General features: G+C 41.2%; 2 protein-coding genes across 3 annotated transcripts; both read right to left on the bottom strand.

Moving 5' to 3' along the window:
- Nucleotides 1-449: 449 nt before the first annotated feature.
- LOC139468749 (caspase-7-like) lies at nucleotides 450-8,912 on the bottom strand. Of its 2 annotated transcripts, XM_071250877.1 has the most exons (6): nucleotides 8,899-8,912; nucleotides 5,430-5,489; nucleotides 4,889-5,136; nucleotides 4,073-4,248; nucleotides 2,242-2,401; nucleotides 450-1,132 (listed from the first exon to the last, which is right to left on the bottom strand). In XM_071250877.1, exons 2-6 carry the CDS (start codon nucleotides 5,459-5,461, stop codon nucleotides 885-887), a joined length of 864 nt encoding a protein of 287 aa, XP_071106978.1. In that variant the 5' UTR covers nucleotides 5,462-5,489; nucleotides 8,899-8,912; the 3' UTR covers nucleotides 450-884. The 2 variants fall into 2 exon arrangements, with proteins under 2 accessions (XP_071106978.1, XP_071106977.1); XM_071250876.1 differs by lacking the exon at nucleotides 8,899-8,912 and having other exon boundaries at nucleotides 5,430-5,781.
- On the bottom strand, nucleotides 8,784-14,140 carry LOC139468750 (caspase-7-like). Its single transcript, XM_071250878.1, has 5 exons — nucleotides 13,935-14,140; nucleotides 11,932-12,138; nucleotides 10,876-11,051; nucleotides 10,212-10,374; nucleotides 8,784-9,143 (listed from the first exon to the last, which is right to left on the bottom strand). The coding sequence occupies exons 2-5, from the start codon at nucleotides 12,131-12,133 to the stop codon at nucleotides 8,872-8,874; spliced, it is 813 nt and encodes a 270-aa protein (XP_071106979.1). The 5' UTR covers nucleotides 12,134-12,138; nucleotides 13,935-14,140; the 3' UTR covers nucleotides 8,784-8,871.
- Between the last annotated feature and the right edge of the window lie 420 nt (nucleotides 14,141-14,560).

Genomic DNA, 14,560 nt, shown 5'->3' on the forward strand with positions numbered 1-14,560 from the left:
GCTCACATGATCTTTTTATTGAAACAGGCAGATATGGAGGTATTGCAAGAGAACATAGACTTTGTAGGATTTGTAAAACTCATTGTATTGAAGATGAATATCACTTTTTATGTGTATGTCCAGTGTATAAAGATTTAAGAGCAAAATATCTAAATAACTCTTTCTACCGCAACCCAAACGGTAACAAATTTTGTAAATTAATTACTTGTTATTGTACAGAAACCATTAGAAATTTATCAATGTGCATTTATCATCCTATGAAACTAAGAAAATGTATGAATTTGTAACACGCCCCAGACAATGTACTATAGGCCTTTGGCCTCATAAGTACCATGAATAAAGATTGATTGACATCATGAGCATTGATCTACGCAATTGGGATACGATAACATGCATCTACCAAGCCAGCGAGCCTGACCACCCGATCACGTTAGTCGTATCTAACGAAAAGCATAGTCGCCCTTTACGGCAAGCATGGGTTGCTGAAGACCTATTCTATCCCGGATCTTCACGGGTCTGTCAGCATATGTATATGTACTGTATACTTTACCGTGTTTTGCTACAAAATATAAACACAAAGTGAACATGGGGCCATTAAAAGATTTATTTGCTCTTCGGGTAAATGTGAGTGAGTGAGTTCTGTTTCACACCGCTTTTAACAATATTTCAGTTATATCAGGGCGTGTCAGCTTAATGTGGCTGGCACCGCGAATTGCAACCCTCCCTTGAACCCCCCTTGATGGGAGGTTGCGGCGTTGTGAAAGGGTGTGTGTGAGATTCTTTAGTTTATAGTTTATGCATGCCCCAAAGAGAAATGTAATTTTCCTCATTTGTCTTTTCTAATGAGGCGTGAGAGTCATTATCATCAACATTAACAATAAATGCTACTGTTTAGGCCGAAAGTATACATCCTTAGTCAACATGGACAACACACTAGGTATTTGTTTCATCTTGTAAACATACGGCCTTTTAACATCCTTTATTTCTTGAACTTCGAATCCGTATGCCACCATCTTGTTGACTCGTGTCATTAAGGTCATGAGGTCAAGTGATGCGCCATGTTCCTTGAGAACTTCACACAGGGCCTGTATGAACAGCGAACCCTGCATGTTGTCACGCCACGAATAGTACCCTGTAACATCAATATCATGAACATGATTTAGACCGGGATAGTTAGAGAAGAACAAGCTTCGAAGAATTACGGACCATCTGTCCCAAGCATAAATAAATGGTGTTAATACCGAGCCGAGCATTCATTCAGATGATCCGTACATTATTCGTCATATGACCCCTTGACATTTTAAGAGAGAAAATGAAGAAAAAAGTATGAAAGTGTAATCTTCACTGAATGCAGTCTATTCTTAAGATGACGTCGTGTTTTCAGTTTGTGACGTCGTGAACAAAGGATGACGTCATTTCGTGTGATGTATTATGGCTTCAAGTGACCGGTCAGATTTTGAGAATGGCGTAACTGCACATGTGCAAATATTAGTATACACGATCATTATACAATTATGGGTAATATTATTGAATACAATCTTGTAAATACCATTTACAAACCTCTAGTGATGTCATAATATTCACCATGGCGTCTTCAGTCGGGTTCAGTCTTACATATACATACAAGTTCCGGTGATATTGTAACGTGGCTGTCTCTCGCTAGAGATATATTTTGCTTTTAAACACACTCGTAGATATGCGGAATACTGTCAAAGCAAGCGTCTTCTTTATATTACAGTGGATCGAACTTGCATCATTCGTACTTGTAGCTTTGTGCGTGAACCACTAGACTACATAGGTGCTGATATACCACAACATTTATAAGAATAACTTGACCATGTGGTCTGGTGGATAGAGCGTCTGCAGGGAAAGCGGAAGGTCGTGGGTTCGATCCCCGGCCGCGTCATACCAAAAGACGTTGAAAGGCGGTACTTATTGTTACCCTGCTTTGTGCTCGGCGTTAAAAGGCTGATCTCTAGTGTCTGAGTGGGATATTCATGTTTAAAATTGCCACATGGTAGCTCAGTAGGCTAGCACTATAAAACATTAGTCCAGACTAGTACAAGCAGCCACACACACACATGCCTGTCGCTATATAAGTCCAACAATCTTGAACGCGGCGTTAAACCCCATCTCATCTCGGGAATTAAACCCTGACTTAGGCATGCGCGTGACGAGCAAACGCGTTTACATCTAGGCTACCCTATCGCCGTCAAAAATACATGATAGTATAGTAACTACCTGAAACAACAGAGTACGCGATGAGGAAGTCTGCCTCTGTTGGGATCCTGTACGTCACCGGCTCCTCGGTGTCATCTCCATCCTCCTCCTCCCCGTCACCAACCACGTTCATGGCGTCAGTGACGTCGGCTCCAAAATCTGTCGCCTTTCCTCTGCATGCCTGAAATTAGATGTCAAAATCGTATATTTCCGTTGCGAATGGTTTGACTACTAGATCAAATGTACCAATCAAAACAGGCCCAGACATATTGATTGTGTGATTTGGGATTAACTGTGAACAGTGTTCTTGTTTTATCACTAAAGACCAAAGGGACGCAGCTCGTAGACATTTCATCTTCCCGAGGCAAGAGAGTTAAGGCGCCAGAACGTCGACGGTTCTGGTTGTTTTGAAACTCATGCGTGTAATAATCTTCCAGTGTGACGTCACACCTTTAGTTTTATGCACGATTCAATTCTCAAACCAAAACAATAGAGCTTCGCACAGTGAAGACAATAACCCAAGCGCTGCGTAGAATAACTAGCTTCGGTCATGTCTTTACTATAAATGTCCAATTTCTACTCTTGCCGAACTAGGCCAATCGTATTCCACCTCTAATATCACTTGCATTTGCTTCAAACAAAATTGCAGCGCCAAGTCAAGACGATCTGATAAAAAAATCAAGATCTATATTGTAATAAAACGGGTCTTATCCCGCGAAAAGCGTATCAAATCACTTAATCACGTTGATTAAAAACATAAAATATTTGGAAAATCAGCAATCGACCGAAATGTGCACGCAAGTCGCCATGTTGCTTAGGAATCGGATGTCATTTCGTCACGCAAGTTTTGTATAGACTCGTTAATCCAGGCAAAATATAACACAGAAATTCAAGTCTAGTTCGACAAGGGTGGAAACTCGACTTGTTATAGTCAGCAAAGTCACATGTCTCGGGAAGATGTAGACGTTTGTTTGTGAGCGTTGCCTTGCTCTTTTCCTGCTCTCGCAGTGTTGGTTGAACCAACGATAGGTGTAGTGTTGGAATTCCTAATCGGGGACAGTCAGTGATTTGAACTCAAGTTAAATGGATCCTGACACCATTGTTGGGCCAATCTCATTAAAATAAGATCTTAGTTCTCGCTGCCGCTAAACAAAGATCTGAGGACATCCCATTACGGGTCACGTCAGACCGACCTTTCGCAAACTCTGACCGACTAATGGAATTACTGACAAGAAGTCGACATTAGCCAATCAGAAGGCAGCTTTCTTGTGCTTTATGGCACTTATTTCAAATTGGCGACTACGCTTCGAAATATATTTTGACAAATTCTTGCTTAAAAATTTGAAACCTGAACAAATGAAAGTTCTAGAATGGCTAATACATGGTCTAGATTGTATAGATTCAGTCGTTAAGACCGTAACTATCGTTCGGAATACCCCGTTTTAACGTTTTAGAGGCTGCATGATTAGAAATCACATTCCGATTGTCACTTTCATGATCTGGTAAGCGACGCTCTGATTGGCCGGATGAAAGGTCGTTCTGACGTGACTCCTAATGGGATGTCCTCAGATCTTTGTTTAGCGATAGCGAGAACTAAGGTCTGATTTTAATGAGATTGTTGTTGGTCCCAACTCTGCACAGCGAATCACAGCGCCCAAGATGATCTGGGGCACCCGTTTGTTCGTGGAACATAAAGCTAAGTTAACACTTGCACAAAGCGATCTTAGTGCTAAAGCTAGTGTAACTCCAGTACCTTTAACAAAGACTTACAATAGGGCTAACATCTATTTGTGCAAACGGGCGAAGGAAGGATGAGTTCGATAGATATAACACATGGTTGTTGTCATCGTACCTGGATGAAGAACAGTTTTGGTTTACCAGCCAGCGTCGGACACCGATGACCTTTGAAGGGATCCAAGAGTTTGGTGACCTCCACTGGACCATCTGTACCGTAAATCCTGTCCTCCTCCCCGTGAGACAGAATCACACACACGAAGCAGTCGCTGTCACTGTGGTCCTCTCTTGATGCTGCAATACAAGTTAAGATGATAAGATGATAAGAAATAACGCTAACGTGAAAGGAATAATTGAGTGTGTGAGTGAGTTAGGTTTTAAACGCCGCTTTTATCATTATTCCAGTTATATCACGGCGTGTCAGCTTGATGTGGGAGTAAAGCCCGAGGTAATGCAGGTCACAGACGTTTATCACTTTGGTGAATCTCACGAGCACGGGTATGGTGCTGACAATCTGGGCGAACCGGGATTCGAACCCACAATCATAGGTTTCTGACGTGCCCAAGGGACGCAACTCTGCACAGCGAATCGGGTCGCCTCAGACAAATACAGTAGATGATTGCGTGAAAAACAATCAATGCCGCAGGTACGTTGACAAAAATGGAGAATTAACATGTTTTGTTTGTTTGTTGTTTAACGCCGCACTCAGCAATGTTCCAGAAAATAAAATGATTGATATCATGAGCATTGATCTACGCAATTTGGATACGATGACATGAATCAACCAAGTCAGCGAGTCTGACCACCTGATCCCGTTAGTCGCCTCTTACGACAAGCATATTCACCTTTTACGGCAAGCATGGATTGCTGAAGACTTATTCTACCCCGGATCTTCACGGGTCGAATTAACATGTGACAAAGGGGGTGTACATACTTTGAATCATCAGCGCCTGCATTTGTGTCTTGGTCTGATTGATGTGCATCCTCACATCAAAACCCAGTCCCTCCCAGCGTTCTGACACCGCCTTCCCATCCTGGTCTGTGCCCCCTCGACACCCCACCCCCAGGGTGGTGAAGTCTCTGTTGTTAATGACGACAGCAATACCACGGTGACGGTGAGACATGGTGTACTCGTCGGGGACATTGGACATATCGCACCTGACTATGGTCACCTTGCCCCGCCTGAAGATTGACAGTAAATAGTAAATTTTCTCGTCGTGTGCTTTTGTGCGTATGAGCGCCTGTGTACGTTCAGTTTGGGACACTTATTTTCATAAGGTCATACACATTGGTCATACACAAACTTTGATCTAATTATATCCAAAAATGTCAAACAACCAAATGTATCATCTACTTATTAATTGTGCAAAATTCGACGTTATTTTTCAATTGATATGATAATCGCCTGAATCAACTCAGAGGCCTTAAAGTCAAATACAGTACATTATTTGGAGAAACAAAGACAGGAGACTAACCTCTGAGAAGGCGCCAGATCAGATTCCGCCATATCGGGATGTCGATATGCTGTACAAAATCTGAAATCACAAATCAAAAGGCTTTATGAATGAAGTACTTTTCCCGCAACATTTATTTGTAAAATTGCAATCATAATTATTCTGTTGCTTTAGAAGGCGCAAACACAAATGACCTTGTGATTGAAAAAGGTGCAATCATAATCATCCTGTTGCTACAAATATTGCAATCACAATCTACGTGGTGCTTTATAAAGGTGCAATCACAATCTACGTGGTGCTTTATAAAGGTGTAATCACAATCTATGTGATGATTCAAGAAGGGGCAATCACAATCTACGTGGTGCTTTATAAAGGTACAATCACAATCTACGTGGTGCTTTATAAATGTGCAATCACAATCTATGGTGCTTTATAAAGGTGCAATCACAATCTATGTGATGATTCAAGAAGGTGCAATCACAATCTACGTGGTGCTTTATAAAGGTACAATCACAATCTACGTGGTGCTTTATAAAGGTACAATCACAATCTACGTGGTGCTTTAAAAAGGTACAATCACAATCTACGTGGTGCTTTATAAAGGTACAATCACAATCTACGTGGTGCTTTATAAAGGTACAATCACAATCTACGTGGCGCTTTATAAAGGTACAATCACAATCTACGTGGTGCTTTATAAAGGTACAATCACAATCTACGTGGTGCTTTAAAAAGATGCAATCACAATCTACGTGGTGCTTTAAAAAGATGCAATCACAATCTACGTGATGCTTCAAGAAGGTGCAATATGAATTATCGTGGAATTAGAATTATATAAACATATATCACAGATAGCTACTATAAAAACAGTTGCTAAAAAGTTACTATGATAGATTCATAGACCAGGTAGAGTGCAGACCAGATTTATTCTTGAGCTATTTCAAAGACGGAACCAAATCATGACATTCTTGCACAGAAGCCACGCAGGTTACTACAACTACTAATTTTACTACGTTCATCGGCGTTCCGATGTCCTCCTTTTAATCTAAAAGGAATTAAACAAATATAGCAATATACTTACATTAAGGCACAGGCCGTTTTAGTTATTGAAATATAGGTTACCTTTCGCCATTCAGATCACACAACATGAACCTTCATACCTGTGTAAAATCTTGTTTATACACCCACCTGTAAGGGGTCATCTCAAAACGAAGCTGTTTTTAACAGTCTAGGTTAACGGCCAATTCTTCCATAACTCTTTAACACTCTGTATAAGCAAAGCATTTTCTTTTATCAACTTCTATTCCAACCATTGTATGTATACAAAAGAAGAATTAATTAAAAACGTGGTTACATTTCCTAACAAAACATTATAAATGTACAAATAATATGATCCACCCACACTACAATCAATTCACAATACGCATTCGGAAATTAAAGTCAACATTATTGTGTCATGAAATTAAAAATATGATGAAGAGGTTCAAAAAGGAAAATGACTAGAAATGATATGACACTCTCCCCGAGTGAGAAGCTAAGCGGTCTAAGTGTTGTGTCATACTAAGTAGGTGTGTGCATCGTCTACTGTAGGCGGGCTACTATGCCCGGACACTATTGTGTTGATGGTTGATAATTACCTTACAAACCCCTTGAATGGAAGTTGACCTCGCCATGTCAGATAAAACCTGAGTAGATCCTTAACCAACACCTGCATCACGTCGACTCAGTGTAACGATAACGCCAAATTAGGCTAAGCATACGGGTCCTTTGTGAATATTTGATCATGGAAATCAGTATTTGCTTACTTAAAGAGATTACCGATATTTCATGTCACAATGACTGGATGTATAATCACTTTGTATTACCTAATATCTTACAGCTAGTTGAACATAGCTTCAGGGTGACTGGTTGCTCCTGATAACAGTGAAATATTACCAAGAATGAATCTACGGCATGCAGTGGGATCGAGTGAAATATTAACTGGAGTAATCATGCTCTAATATCAGATAACATGCAATTATAAATAGTGTTATTTGACTAGAACAACCATACTTTAATTTCAGATGCTGTGCTGTTGGATATAGTGAAATATTGACTTGAACAGCAATACTTTAATCTCAGATGGTGTGCTGTTGGATATAGTGAAATATTGACTTTAACAGCCATACTTTAATCTCAGATGGTGTGCTGTTGGATATAGTGAAATATTGACTTTAACAGCCATACTTTAATCTCAGATGGCGTGCTGTTGGATATAGTCAAATAGCGACAAGAGTAATTATACCCTAATCTGCAGTCTGCAGTCATATATAGTGAAGTATTGACGAGAACACATCATACTGTTATCTCAGACGGTGTGCATTTGGATAAAGTGAATTATTACATTTACATATGCAGTTTGTATTTTCATTGGTTGAGAAAGGGTTATATGACCTCCATTAGAACACTGTATTGGCAAAGACAAAACACGGTAATTTGGCCAAGTAGTTTAATTTGAGCTTCAGGAATATCAATCATCTGATATCGTCCAATAACCATCAAATAGCTTATTCCCTTCTACTGATTTACCCACCTGAACTAGAAACAAAGCATACCAGTGAGACGTCCACGTCTGTCATAGTGAGATCTATGCATAAAGATTCAGAGTGGCAAAATACTCTCCACAACACAAGAGGGATGATGAACTCAACTTTCCAAAAGCCAGCTTTCCCCTTATGTCGAGCAATATTCCCACAGCTCCAGCTTTTGGTGTCTACATTTCATAACTTTTGAGCATGCTCAACGAAGATTTCAAAGAGCGTCATACGACCCCTACTCAGGTCTTAGTACAGCTTTCAAAAAGGTTTAGGTTATACATGTGGTGGACATTTCCAAATTTGACGCATCGATGACAAAAATTATTTCCCGTGCAATTATCTTATTTGATTTGTACCGTGTGTTCCTGTGGTGCTTTTTAGATGAACAATTGACTTGCTTTTGTGTGTGTTTGTGAAGTGTGCCACTGGTAGGGCAGGATACGCTCACCTGGTGTGATCACAATTTGATAGTAATTGATAAACACAAGCTCATGATGTAGTCGGAAACATACACTTGACTCACAGAGGCTTCTTATCATTTTGGAAGTGTTTTTGTCGCTTTTATTTATACAGTTAGTAATACACATAGAATTCCAAACAAACTGGGAATTCACATGCATGCTTGTCTTCAGGATTGATGAGAAGAGCAATCTGAGAGGTTTCAAAATAGTAAAATTAGTCTCAGCGTGGTACTGAACAACACTAAGATTGCCAAAATCTATGTCACAGATAGATAATCTGAGTGAGAATAGTCGGTCATCGTGGAATTTGGCAGCCATCTTGGATTTCCAGGTGGTTAACATTTTTCACTCAATGTAAATGAACACTGATGTAAAGTTTCATGATTGTGTCATTATTTGAACAATTCACCTATAGTTTGCCCAATATTAGGAAGGTTCCATAACGCGTCTAACCCAGACTACTTCCTCCTTTGGACTGAAGAGAAGATCTTTGGTCAGCATGGAGACAAATGATGGCATCTGCTTCACCGGAATCTTGCTACGGCCATCAATATTGGATTGGAATCCTCGAGCCACCATTTTGTTGACCAGAATCAGCATTCTCAGAAGGTCCATGGTCGTGCTGTATTTCTTCAAGACACAACACAGGGCGTTAATGTAGCATGATCCATTCATCTTGTTTCGTGATGACTGGTAACCTGGAAAATAATATGATATTAGCGCTGTTGGTACCTTTCTGTAGAGACAAATATACATTGATACCTTTCTTTAGCGACAAATATACAACAGATACCTTTCTGTTGGGACTCGTGGTTACAAATCGCTCAACAAAATCTGCTGGGTCTGCTCCAAAAAGTCCTAAATTCTCGGAAGAGAGGATGAACTTATTATTCAGGAAGCCTTGGAACCCAGCGTGCTGAAACCTTTTTGGGGCCCAGTTCATTCCTCAGAATTGTCTCAACTCTCTCGTGAGAGATGCCTACTGTATTGTGGCGAGTAGAGTGTCAATCATCCATAAACATAGGTATCTTATAGACATTTTCCTTAGTGGTAGCATCGACTTCGATGCGCTCTTTTGATGCCAGCAGAATTATGCTGCCTGGTTGTGTATCTGGTTTGAATGCAGCCTTTAAGTTAGGAAAGTATTATATATAATACATGCAAACTGTTAAGGGTGTACTAACTTAAACACCCCTAGTACATATTGTTGATAAAGCAGTGAATAACCTCAACTTTCTTCATAAAGACCGTCATGTTATACACACTATATGCTGCTGGATCTGGCTTTACACCGTATACAGTGAAATCCAGTCGGAGCCTCTCGGCTTATTTCGCTACATACATAATTCAACAGTGGATAATTTTGATTTTCACAAAAGAAAATCCAGACAAAATAGACATTTTCCATCAATAGAACTCCCACAGAAACGACTGGACATGTGAAATATCTTCAACAATAATGTTTACAACTAGGTATCCAAACCGCACTTGACATGTAGATAAGACACAACGGCCCTCTTGACGCTCTAATATAGATACATATTTCTAGAAGCTGGCCCATCCCCAAAACTTCTCAAATGATCAATCCTCCCATGTTTGTAAACAACTAGGGTCGGTTACTCTAATCACTTCCTGTTAAACTCTGGTCACTACATCCACGACATTTTACTAGTGTTTCAGTCATTTTATGCCAACAGTGTCCGCTGCCACCAATATGGAGCGACCGTGACTAGGAAAAGACAAGTAATGTGAAATACAGGACACACCTGCAACTGTGGAATACGCCAAGAGGAAGTCGGCGCCGGATGGAATTTTGTACGTCACACACTCGCCGTCAACTTCGTCATAGTCGTCATCTGCGTCGTCTCCAACTACGTTGAAGGCGTTAGTGACATTTACACCATAGTCAAGTTCTCTGCCGCGACTAGCCTGCGAACCGACAGATTTTTAGGACATACGTGTTCTGTACCATTGAACATATACAACACAAAAGTAGTTAAGGAACACACGACTCTTTCATAATACTATAGTCAATCTGTCATGCCATTAACTATTGTGATTCAAAAGAATCGGGTGTTTTTTTGACTCCTTTTGAATAAATACAATTAAAATTCCTGAGGGTCAATATCTCAATGTGCCGTTTTAAACCCCGAGCCGACCAGTCCTTGTGTTATCCCCTAAATGCCGAACGCCAGGCAGGGTAACAACAAGTACCATGTTGATGTCGTTTGGTTTGTCACGACCGGGGATCGAACCACCGACCTTCCGCTCTCCGCACAGACGCTCCATCTACTTGACCACGGGGGCGGTCTTTGAGGAGTGACTAAAGGTGAAAGGATTATTAAAGGATTATTAAAGGATTCTTGTATTTGTATGACGATTCATTTGAAATGTAAAGTGTTCTAGATTGAAACATATTTATATATATACCTGTATAAAAAATAATTTAGGTTTTCCAGCCAGAGATTTGCAGATATGACCTTTGAATGGTGCCACCAATGATGAGATGGTGACAGTGCCGTCGGTTGCCTTCGCATTGTCGTTTCCGCCGTCGGAGAGTATGACACAAACGAAGCAGTCACAGATACTGTGGTCGGACTGGGCGACTGTTGAGACAGATGTTATCGTAAGTCATTGTCATCTCCCTACCATGAGCATCATCATAATCATCATCATCATCATAACAATAACTGTACGCTCTGTCAGCGCTGTGTACAAACGTAATTATTATTCTTAATTTTGACCAAATCCATTGTCAGCAGCAGCAGCAGCTACGGTAGCAGGTTTATGATACTTTTAGTCTACATATAAGACGTCAACGTATCGATTTTCTACCCAAACAGATTCATTGGACGTAAAAGGCAAAACAGAGGTGAAAACGATATGTTTGTTTGTTTGTTGTTTAACGCTGCACTCAGAAATATTCCAGCTATATGACGGCGGTCTGTAAATAATCAAGTCTTGACCAGACAATCCAGTGATTGGCATCATGATCATCGATCCACGCATTTGGGATACGGTGACATGCATCAACCAAGTCAGCGAGCCTGACCACCCGATCCCGTAAGTTGCCTCTTACGACAAGCATACTCGCCTTTTACGGCAAGGACGGGTTGCTGAAGACATTTACTATGTAATATTGACACAAGTCGGCTCAAGACCTATTCTACCCAAGATCATCAAGGGTAAAAAACCCGATATGAATGGACCAGTGACAATAAGTTATGACACCAGGTGTTCCAGACAAGGTACAAGACATATACGTCATTACCCCGGTCTAGGAATCAGTGTGCACTCACATTACATTCTCAACTCTCTGGGGAGTATACAGTCCATGTTGCCTTTCAGATCCCATACGCATGGAAAACTAACATTACTTGCATATATAGTAGGATTTAAGTTACAGACTTGCTAGTTGTGATTTCCATTGTTTTACTGTTGTGTTGTGCGGCCAGGTCTGTGTGTCTGTATCACCTGTGAACTGACCTTTACTCATCAGGGCTTTCATCTGACTCATCGTCTGATTTGAGTACACCGTCACCTCGAACCCCAGCTGCGTTAAGCAATCCGTCATACTCTCCCCATCCTTCTCCACCCCTTCCTGGGTGTTGGTGATGATGACGGCGAGACCACGTCTCTCGTGCTCCATGTTGTATGTGTCGGACACCCTCGTCACATCCGGCTCCATGGTGACTGTGTGGGCACAATATGGCGACATGTCAGAGAGGTTTTGAGTGAATTGCCTGAGTCGGGGTAAGTATTGTGTGTTTGTTTGTTTGTTTGTTTGTTTGTTTGTTTGTTTCTTTGTTTGTTGTTTAAGTCGCACTCACCAATATTCCAGCTACAGGACGGCGGTCTGTAAATAATCGAGCCTGAACCCGACAAACTAGTGATTGATATCATGAGCATCGATCTACGCATTACGATGACATGCATCAACCAGGACCACCCGATCCCGTGAGTCGCCTCCTACGACATGCATAGTCGCCTCTTACGGCAAGCATGGGTTGCTGAAGACCTTTTCTCTACCCCGCTCTTCACGGGTCGTGAAGACATTGACTGTATAAATGACACAGAGAGGCTCAATGTCACGTGTTGGCATGGTTACATATCAACAAACAACACAACTATTATTCCCCTAGGATGATGGACCTGTTGCACACATGTTGGGAAACGAACTCGTGTCTTTGTTGTGCCGGGCGAACTATTTGACCTCCGGGCTTTGGGTGAGGGCTACCCCAAAAAGCCCCTTTAAAGACTAACTAGACATTACGCTTACAGTAAAACTAACAAGTTTGGATATTGCGAAAATGGAATCGTCCACACGTGCAAGCGTTCGAAAACGAAATCGGGTCTTTGATGTATGTTAATTTGTGTATGTTCTTTGGTTTAAATGCAAATAACATCAGTTCATAGGCGGATCCAGGGGGGTTCCAGGGAGTCCTGACTCCCCAACCCTCCCCTTTTGAAAACCAAATGTATGTTGTAGAGGGAGGATTTTGATATTTTGGACCCCTCCCTTTTAGAAATGCTGGATCCGCCCTTGCAGTTAGCACTGCCATATACCACATGAACAATGTCAAGACTATCCGTCGTGAGCTGGAACATGTACTTTTACTTGAATCTATTATCATGTTAAAGACAATACATAGGCTTAAATACCGTCCCGTGATTATCATTGAATGTTTTGGATGTATAAGTACAGGTGGCATCGGTTGCCCAGTCGTGTGCTTAAAGGCGCTGCCACTCGCTGTGCAGAGCTGCGCTGTTCAATTCGCTGTGCAGAGCTGTGGCCCTCAGGCGTGCCAGAGACGAGTAATCGTGAGTTTGAATGTGGCTAGGTTTGTCAGCAGCATACCCATATCCCAAAGTGGTAAACGTCAAAGACCTGCATCAGTTCGGGCCTCCCCTCCCCCTATAATGCATAATTACGAACATGTCCCTTGTACGGATTATTGAGGTGAAATTGGGTTTAACGTCGCGTCCAAGATCATTGCACTTATATAGCGACGTGCATGCACGTGTGTGTGTGGCTGCCTGTACTAGGTCCGGACTGATGCCGATTTATAGTGCTAGCTCACTGAGATACCATGCCGCAGTTTAACATGAATACTCCACTCAGACACAGTATACTGGCCCCGAGCCGATAAGTCCTTGTTTTAGCCCCTTAATGCCGAGCGCCAGACAGGGTGACAACAAGTACCATCTTTTAACGTCTTTTGGTATGACGCGGTCGGGGATCAAACCTCGCTCTCTGGGCAGAAGGTCTACCACTATACCACGGAGGCGGTCGTATGGATTATTTGTGATCAGTGCAATACCAAATAACTCTAAATGAAGCAACTACGCAACCGTAGATGATTGATTACCTGTTATATGATAGGCCTAAACACAGACACGGCGATAACATCACTCAAGCATATACTAAAAGGACTTATAATCTGAATGTATAATTTATAATGGAAAAACCAAACGAATAAAATCCTTACGTTGTAGAGACAGGAACTAGTCTTCAACTATGAACACGTGCTTACTTGACTGTACATGTTCCGTCAGTGAATCATCCGTAGTCAAATGTAGGTTGAAAGAAGAGACGAATGGGGTTCTTTTCACTTTATAATTCGGATGAAGCTGTCACGTTACACACGCACGGTGTATGTAGACTATTTACCTTCAGCACGATGAATACAAGCATGTAATGACAAACCAACCTGTGATTGTAGGTGAATAGTGTTGTACTTTGAACCAGTTAACTATAGAGTGTAAGCAGGTGTAAGCAGCGATAATGTATCTACTATCTTACCTATCTATACTCGTGGGAATGTATACTGATAAAAAAGGAAACGCATATGATTTATTGATAGACACATTTGAATGACAATAACAAAATGTGACGCATCATAATTTCGAAAAATAAATTGCAAAATAAATGCAAAGAGAATTACCATCCTAGATTTTCTGCCGAAACAGATTCCACTTGGCGTACAGGGCAAATAGCTATGGAAATTACATGAATGCGCCAATGAATATCAAGTGATAACACCAGGTGTTCGCGAAAAGTGTTAGCATGTCCTGCCCTACCGGTAGCACCCGCCAGTTATACAATTTGCATAAA

This window comes from Haliotis cracherodii, unplaced genomic scaffold (genome assembly GCF_022045235.1).
Source record: "Haliotis cracherodii isolate W230 unplaced genomic scaffold, xgHalCrac1.p SCAF_2, whole genome shotgun sequence".
In the NCBI taxonomy this organism is placed as follows: Eukaryota; Metazoa; Mollusca; class Gastropoda; order Lepetellida; family Haliotidae; genus Haliotis; species Haliotis cracherodii.